This window comes from Mercurialis annua, linkage group LG1-X (genome assembly GCF_937616625.2).
Source record: "Mercurialis annua linkage group LG1-X, ddMerAnnu1.2, whole genome shotgun sequence".
Classification (NCBI taxonomy): domain Eukaryota; kingdom Viridiplantae; phylum Streptophyta; class Magnoliopsida; order Malpighiales; family Euphorbiaceae; genus Mercurialis; species Mercurialis annua.
The window spans coordinates 42,187,281-42,196,018 of record NC_065570.1 but is presented as its reverse complement, the minus strand read 5'-3'; the positions used below and the strand labels follow the sequence as shown (position 1 = coordinate 42,196,018).

The following is an 8,738-nucleotide window of genomic DNA, read 5'->3' as shown; positions in this document are numbered from 1 at the left end:
AAAGTGGGAGCGGGAAAAGTTGGAAGGGATTGTCTAAATAAGGTATACAACAATAAGAATAGGATAAGGTTAATTTAATAATTTCTTATTGAAAGGGGTAGAGCTGAAAAGGAACAATTAAAAAAGAAGGATTATTGTCAAAAATATTTTGTTGGGTCACTAACATTAAAAAAAAAAATATAATATTTTTAATTTTTGAGGTATATGGTGGCATTTTCTCAAAAATAAACTTCAAACACAGTAAAGTATGATTTGAAGTCTTATTTTTGGCATTAAATTTTAAAAATATTTTTATCTTTGAGGTAATCTTTTAAAAACTTTAAAATTTTATTCCTTAAACTCGTTTATATTTATAATTAATATTAAATTAGTTAAAAAAAATTATAAAAGTAAATATAATATATTCGGTTATTAATTTTTTTCCATACTGAATTTATTCTTCTTTTGGTTTTATAGTAATCATAATTAAATAATTAACTTAATTTTATTAATAGTATCTTTAAAAATAATAAGATAGAAATTTAAATAATTATATTGACCAAATATAGTATTTAAATTTTGTAGTTCAATCAAACTAAAAGATAGGTATTCCTGGAGACAATTTAGTTATTTTTACATATTAAAAACTAAATTGGAGATAATTTAGCTACTTATTCTAATTAGAACTTTAATTATAATAGTGATTAATTAAATAACTAATTAGTTAATGACTATAAAACCTTTATTTAATAGTAAACTGAAAAGGATTATTCAGTAAATTTGCCTGTCCCCCCATCCGTGCTTTTATATATAGTATAGATGAGATTTTTCTGGTTATAAAAATAAGTGAAATATGAGAATCGATCTTTTTCGCCATTGAAAATAAGTGAAATAAGAGGCAGTGTTGTTGAAAATTAGCCGAGGAAGGGAGAATGAGAATCGATCTTCTTCACCATTGATGTGTGCATTAGGTTGACAGGCAAGTCACTTCTCTTTGTTGAATCTTCTAAATATCTCTTCATTTTCCCTGCTAATCCTTCGATTAACACTGTTACTGTCTTCGTATCAATTTTTTTCTTTGTTTTGTTAATTTGCTTATACACAATATCTAAAATATCACTATCTAATTACTTATTGAAGTTGTTTCTTTGGGATTCTATTTTCATGGTGCTATTGATTGATTTTAAAAACACTATGCTTTGCTTTGCCTTTCCTTTTGCTTATCAGTTTAGTTCAATTTGTAGGAAACTCAAGATTCAAATTTCAGTTGTTGCAGCCAGTGTGACTACATTATTAATCGTAAAGGGTGATCATTTACGGTCATTCAGATGGCCTATGAACTAAATGAACAGAAGAGTAAGCATTTTGTTATTGGCATAACCCGATATATCTGTAGTTTCTGCTGCTTTGAGTTTTTCATTATCAGCATGTCTATATGCATTTAGGTAATACTACCAACGTGTGCAATTCCGTTGCACATCAATGTTGTTACATTTCTACGTGCTAGGCTTGTTTATCATTGTTTCTGTTTATATCTTTATTGCTGTTTATATCTTTGTTGCTGTTTATCATGTAAGACATTTGATGCTTTTCATGTGCTACTTGAAGTTCTTTGGATGTTCTAACAATGTACATAGAATGTGAGTACGAGATGGGTGATATATAACGCACATTATCTTTTGTAACGATTTGGAGAAGGATGAAATAAGATAGACTACTAGATCAAGCATACAGTAGGAAATAAATGCACAGTTGTAAATATGGCGGTCTATGCACAACCACAAAAATAAGATGATAGTCCTGGAAATTTGGTGTCCTGTTGCATTGACTCGACCTTAGAAACTCATTTTACTGTCACATTTTTGAAAAATACAGAAAATGAGAAGAAAAAAAGCTCTGGCTGTAATAAGTTATTATTTTCTGTTTGCATCAAACCTAGTTATATAGATAAACCTGATTTTATTGATAACTCTTTCATACACTGTTAGATCAAAATCTTTTTACCTCTAGAATTTAATAATTGTGATACTGAAGTAGTTGAACTTACTTAGCACTCTTTCTAGTAAGTTTTATATTGTTGATAAATGTTGGCTTTACTTTGCAGAAATTGGTTTGGGTCTTATTGGCTTTGGAATATTTTTTACATTTCTCGGGGCACTTCTATTTTTCGATAGGGGTTTGCTTGCGCTGGGGAATGTAAGTTTTCTTTTAAAAACTAGGATTCAATTGACAATGGTCGAAGAAGTGATCAAAATATATCAATTTTCTAACCTTTTGGTATTATGTGAGTAGATATTTTGGTTAACAGGCGTAGCCATTTTGCTTGGTTGGTATTCGACTTGGAAGCTTTTCACAAACAGGGCAAACTATAAGGTAATAGGATGCAGTTTTTTATACTGAATCCTCTGACTAATCCGGCTTTTAGTTATTTCTGTCTTTTCATGGTTTTCCATGAAGTGAAAAATTGTTTTACATAGATCAGTAAATGTCTGAAGGATCAAATCTAGCAGTTCAATATAGTACATTGTGATGTAAAAAGAAATTAGATAGTGAAACCTCTTTAAGACTTGAAATCTTTTGCTGTATTCTTCGATCTATACTTATTGACATTCTAAACACTAAACTACTATATTAAATGTCAGAAAACCTCGGCATTAGTTGCATATCTATACAGATTTTTCCTATTAGTCAAATCTGAAGATATGTTGATGTCACATTTTATCTGACAGTTTATATGCAATTTTAGTCGCCTTTAAGATAATGGCTAGAGTTTTTGCAGAATACACCAAACTTGCTTATAAGCCCTGTTTTATTATTTAGTATTGTATTTGATTTCTTAATACTTATTTTATCACCTTGAAAAATGTCTTCCCTCATCCATCTTTGTGTTTTCTAAATGTGAGTGGAGATGTAGGGAACTGGTCCTAAACATTTTCTTTCATTCTCATATAGACATCAAAAACCTGCATATTTACTAGACATACATTTTTGGTCATTGTTCTATTTACATTTTTATAGCTTTCTCCATGTCCAAATATGCAGGGTTTGGCTTTTCATTGTAGTGTATAAATTAATAAAAGGCCTAATGACTATTGCTGTCGAGTGTCACATTTTAATGCTTCTGCGCATGAATAGGTGACAAAAAATATATCCATCTGGATACAAGTATATGACAATTTAACCATCTTTTGCAGGGAACGGTGTCTTTCATTTTGGGACTTTTCTTTATATTTGTTCGTTGGCCAATTGTTGGTATTATATTGGAACTTTATGGTTGTATTGCTCTCTTTGGGTTAGTTCTTTTCATCTATCATAAATATCTGAATGGTGTGCATACCTTTCTGTGCCTGAAATCTTGCTATTATTGTTTATTTTTTCTAGTGGCTTTTGGCCAACAGTTAAGGTGTTCCTCTACCAGATTCCAGTTGTTGGATGGATTATACAGTATCCTGTTTTGGTGAGTTATCAACGGCTTCTGCAATCTTTCATGCATAGGCTTATTTGCATGACATCCATGAATTTATCTTTATCTCATCAAATATGGTATTACATTGTGATCTTTGGCAATCCCATTTGATTAATTAAATATTTGGAACACAAGGTAAGGTAGGCATGTCGCATGTGCCTATGAAGCACCGACACTCCTCCGGAGTGCCGTATTTAAGGGGACACGCCGGGGACATGGGGACACACCGGGGACACGCGGGGACACGTACCCGACGTACCTTTGACTGGTCAAAGATGGGGACACGCCGGGGACACGTACCCGACGTACCTTTGACTGGTCAAAGAGGGGGACACGCCGGGGACACTTTGGGGACACCTATAGTGGCATTTTAGTTAATTTAAAGTCTTTATAGTGGCATTTTAGTTAATTTAAAGTCTCTTTTCTAGTACGGGTTTTCTTTTATAAGAAAGTTAACTAAACGGGCTCAAATCCAAATACAATTAGATAATAACCTAAACTAAACCCTATTTCTAATTCTCATATATATCTAGTATGTTGTTTTTATTTCAAGTACTTTTTCTTATTGTTAAAGACATATTTGTTCTTTAAAACTTCTTATTGGAATTAGTTTGAATGACTTGAATTTATGTTGGAATTGTTAATTCAACTAACTTACGTATTACGTATTACTTATGCATCTTATGACATAATATTCATTGTTTATGCATCTTAAAACCTTATATATGAGTCAATACATATTTTTAAAAAAATAAAAGAATTGATGTGTCCCCGCCGTACCCGTGTCCTAATTTTTTTTTACAATGGCGTTCCCCATACCCGTACCCGTACCCGCATCGGTGCTTCGTAGGCATGTGCTTGTTCACACTTTAAGGTCAATGGTTGTTTGTTGTGTGAAATAGCTCAATAGGGATTTGCTTGCGGAAATGTGTTATAGACGGTAAAACCATAGATAGAGTCTTACATAAAATATTGAACTTCTGAATTTATTGAGTATTTGACACTTCTTAAAACTGATTACTTTCGACTAACCTGTCAATGAACTTGGACTCTTGGTGACTCAGTTTTCCGAATTTATAGACGTGCCATACAACTGATTCATATCTATCAAAAATTGCAGCTTCTTGATCGTCTAAGGGGCGCTTGAAGACTTGCTGTCATCCGCTGCTTCTGATAACTGCGTGAAGTTTTAACTGGCTGATCATAATTTAACCTTCAAAGAGGTCATCAAATGAGTATCCTCGTAAACCATAATTTAGGAAAGGCAGCTTCGTTTGTGCAATTTAATCCATTTTTTCAAAATACAGATTGTGAAAAATAACTCTGGCTCCATTAATGTATAAAAAATTACACCATTTATGTTGTTGGAATCAATACAATGAATGATTTTCTATTGAGTTATTCTGCAAAGTTTTCGTTCTCCTCTATTAAGTAAATCAAGCATATAGTTTGTTGGCTTTGATATCATTTGCAGGTTCTTTCAAGTCTGATTGTACTTAAGTATACCTTCAGTAGGAAATTATCGACGACATGGTTACAGTGGTTATCTCTTTGTAAGACTTTCAAACCCACAAGCTCATCTGCATATCGATAACATTGCATTTTGTGTATTCTGTTTTACTCAACATACTTCGTACTGAATGCAATTCGATTCCTTATATTACTTCCAAGCCTATCAAGTACAGTTTCTTCATGTTATTTCTTAGCATTTTGATTAAAACATTATGACCTCTCATCTTTTCTCTTTACTTTACTTTGCTTTTATTAATTCTAATGCAAACAAACTAGAATATAGTACACCTAAGGCCATGTTTGGTTCATGGAATAGGTGCGGAATAGAATAGCTATTCCGTATAGAATGACAATTCTTTACTTTGCTTCATAGAATAGGTATTCCAAAGAATTGTTATTCCATGATTTTGTGGAATAAACACTCCTCTCAAAAACTAAAGAATGGCTATTCCATTCCTTATGGAATAACTTTTCTATTCCATGATATTCTATTCCATGAACCAAACATGGCCTAAAAGTAATCTTCTCCCCTAGTAAAAGCCACAGATCTCAAGTCAGTTTCTGTGCCGCTAAAAATTGAGGAAATTACACCCTTACCCTATTCCTCACTTTTTCTAAAAATATACATTAGCGACTCATAAAAAATTATGTGTAGAAATCTCTCAATTGGTTTCAAAACTTTTTTTTATATCTCGTTCTATTTTTATTCCTATTTTACCCTAGCCTATTAAATAAAACACATCATTATCTGTGTGTATTCAACTAGAGCAAAAATGCAACAATGGAGGAACAGAACCAACAGTGTTGTTAATAGCGCTCGCCTGAGCGCCTAATGCGCTCAGGCTAGGCGCCTCTAGACCTTCAAGTCGAGGCGCCTTCAGTAAGGCGAGCGCTTTATTCGCTTTAGCGCTCGCCTTGGCTCGCCCTGAAATATGAAAAAGCACGCTTTTTTGATTTTTTTTGTTTTACGTTGAGAAGGTTGGAGTTAAAGGTTGTTAAGAATGGAATTGAGACTAAACCAGTGAGGATCTGTACCGCCGCGATTGATTTCTTTGAAGTGTTTCTGTCAGGGAAATAATAGCGGCTAGGGTTTGAACATAGAGGAAGAAGACGATGAAAAAGAACGTGAATATGTGATAAAACGTGGGCTTCTGTTTAAAAAATGAAAATGGGCTTTTCTTATTTAAATTAGAGGAAATTACACCATTTACCAAAAAAAATGAAAATAATTACAAAAGTATATGTTGACTTTTTTCATTTACAAAAATATTAATAATATTTACAAAAGTACAAAAAAATAAAAAATAATATCAAACATACGGTGTATACTGTGGGTATAATGTTAGTATACTAATAAACTAACATTATATCAACATTGTACCAAAATTATACCAACATTATACATACTGAGATTTTATTAATATTAAATAAAAATTTACCAAAATTACATCAAATCGTATATTGAAAATTAAATTAATAATATACCAAAATTATACCATCAGTATACCAAGAGTATACAAATTTTCTAGTTCATTACCAACTATAGTGAAAAATACACATAAAAAAAAAATACATGTTATCAACTAGAAAATATATATAAAAATCTATAATCAATATACCAAAAATATACTGAAATTATACCAATAATAAACCAAATATTATTTTTAAATTATCTAATTTATAGTTTTAATATTCCAAAATTATACCATAATTATACCGACATTATACAAATCGTACTTTTGTAATTAATTTTCATTTTTTGATACTTTTGTAATTAATTTTAAATCAGTCGTATTTTTGTAAATAAAAAAAATTTACAGGTACTTTTGTAAATATTTTTAAAATTTTAGGTACTTTTGTCATCGTCCCTTTAAATTAAGAGGAAATTACACCATTTATAAAAAAATAAAATGAAAATAATTACAAAAGTACATGTTGACTTTTTTCATTTATAAAAATCTTAATACTATTTACAAAAGTACAAAAAAATAAAAAATAATATCAAACATACGGTGTATACTGTGAATATAATGTCAGTATACTAATAAACTAACATTATATCAACATTATATTAACATAATACCAAAATTATACCAACATTATATATACTGAGATTTTATTAATATTAAATAAAAATGTACCAAAATTACATCAAATCGTATACTAAAAATTAAATTAATAAATATACCAAAATTATACCAACAGTATACCAAGAGTGTACACATCAAAATATACTGAAATTTTATTGTTAAATCAACATTACACCACATCGCTTACTAAATATTAACCTAACAATATACTAAAATTATACCAACAATATACAAATTCTCTAGTTCATTACCAACTATAGTGAAAAATACATATAAAAAAATATACATGTTATCAACTAGAAAATATATAGAAAAATTTATAATCGATATACTGAAAATATACAGAAATTATACCAATATTAAACCAAATATTATTTTTAAATTATCTGATTTATAGTTTTAATATTCCAAAATTATACAATAATTATACCGACATTATACAAATCGTACTTTTGTAATTAATTTTCATTTTTTGGTTTTTTTTGTAATTAATTTTAAATCAGTCGTATTTTTGTAAATAATAAACATTTACAGGTACTTTTGTAAATATTTTTAAAACGTTAGGTAATTTTGTCATCGTCCCAATTAATTATAGCTTCTGCTACTAATATTAAAGGCTGCTTATCTTCTTTAGATAACCTAATTATAACCCAAGTATATCTCACAAAAGAAAAAGGAATAACTGTTAGTAAAACACGCTAACTTCAAATTAAAATATACGTAAGGTGACTTTTACTATAATCTAGACATTCCTATTTGATAGCCTTAATTAATGACTTAAATGGATTTAATTTAGAAAGTTCTAATGTCTTTTAGGAAGTTTACAAGTCTGCTTAAGTTTCTAATTAAGTGTTTAGGATATACTATGTTTTATGACTTTTTATTATATATATATATATATATATATATATATATATATATATATATATATATATATATATATATATATATATATATTTAATATTTTAGATGTAGGCGCCTTACTTCGATAAGGCGAGCGCTTTTTAGCGCTTTTCGCCTCGGGCGATATATGGCTCTCTCTCGCCTTGAGGGTGCCTTGCGCCTTAAATAACACTGAGAAGCAACATGCCGCCAGGAGAAGGAGAAAACGGTCGCCATCCATGGCCTTCGCTCCGAAGACTACCGTTTATGCTCCGACAACCATCGTTTAGTGCGGATGGATGATTTGAAATCGGGTCTGAAAAATTACCCATTTTAAGACTTATTGCTAAATTGGGGCATATGAGGTCGGAAATGGCGGTAGTGTTAGAAAGAAATACCAAACCTGCAAAACCTTACTTTAAATTTTTTTATTGTAATACCTTACTTTGCTATCATCTTTTTTACTTTTTGGCCCTTCATCTTTCTGAATCGATGAGTCCTTTGTTGCATCTGGCACGAGATGATAAAGAGAGGATGGAAAGCTTTCTCTTGGAGTACGGACAACCAAAGAATTGGACGAAAAATGCCCAAGCGGAAACAGCCTTGTTTTCCCGAGAATCAGAATTTTTCTTCTATGATTGATCGGTATAAACATCAACAACTCCAAATTGGATCAGTTTCACCTCAGGGTCAGGAACAACGAATCTCTTTATGATAAACAGATTCATTTTGCAAGTTCGAAATGTTGTTTCATTTGGTGATCGATGTAAGGTTGATAGAATCGTCCAGGTCTTATTGTGGAAAAAAAA

The 8,738-nt window shown here is 30.6% G+C and overlaps 1 protein-coding gene across 1 annotated transcript; it reads left to right on the top strand.

Moving 5' to 3' along the window:
- The first annotated feature begins 808 nt into the window (after positions 1-808).
- On the top strand, positions 809-4,846 carry LOC126666215 (vesicle transport protein GOT1). The gene is made up of 7 exons (XM_050359220.2): positions 809-958; positions 1,224-1,335; positions 2,084-2,175; positions 2,272-2,352; positions 3,174-3,271; positions 3,361-3,436; positions 4,566-4,846. The coding sequence occupies exons 2-7, from the start codon at positions 1,308-1,310 to the stop codon at positions 4,590-4,592; spliced, it is 402 nt and encodes a 133-aa protein (XP_050215177.1). The 5' UTR covers positions 809-958; positions 1,224-1,307; the 3' UTR covers positions 4,593-4,846.
- Positions 4,847-8,738: the final 3,892 nt, after the last annotated feature.

Excerpts from the sequence above, each read along its gene's own strand:
- LOC126666215 (XM_050359220.2), top strand. The coding sequence starts at position 1,308 with ATGGCCTATGAACTAAATGAACAGAAGA. Across the intron at positions 1,336-2,083 it reads TGAACTAAATGAACAGAAGA|AAATTGGTTTGGGTCTTATT; the intron begins GTAAGCATTTTG and ends TTTACTTTGCAG. Across the intron at positions 2,176-2,271 it reads GTTTGCTTGCGCTGGGGAAT|ATATTTTGGTTAACAGGCGT; the intron begins GTAAGTTTTCTT and ends TTATGTGAGTAG.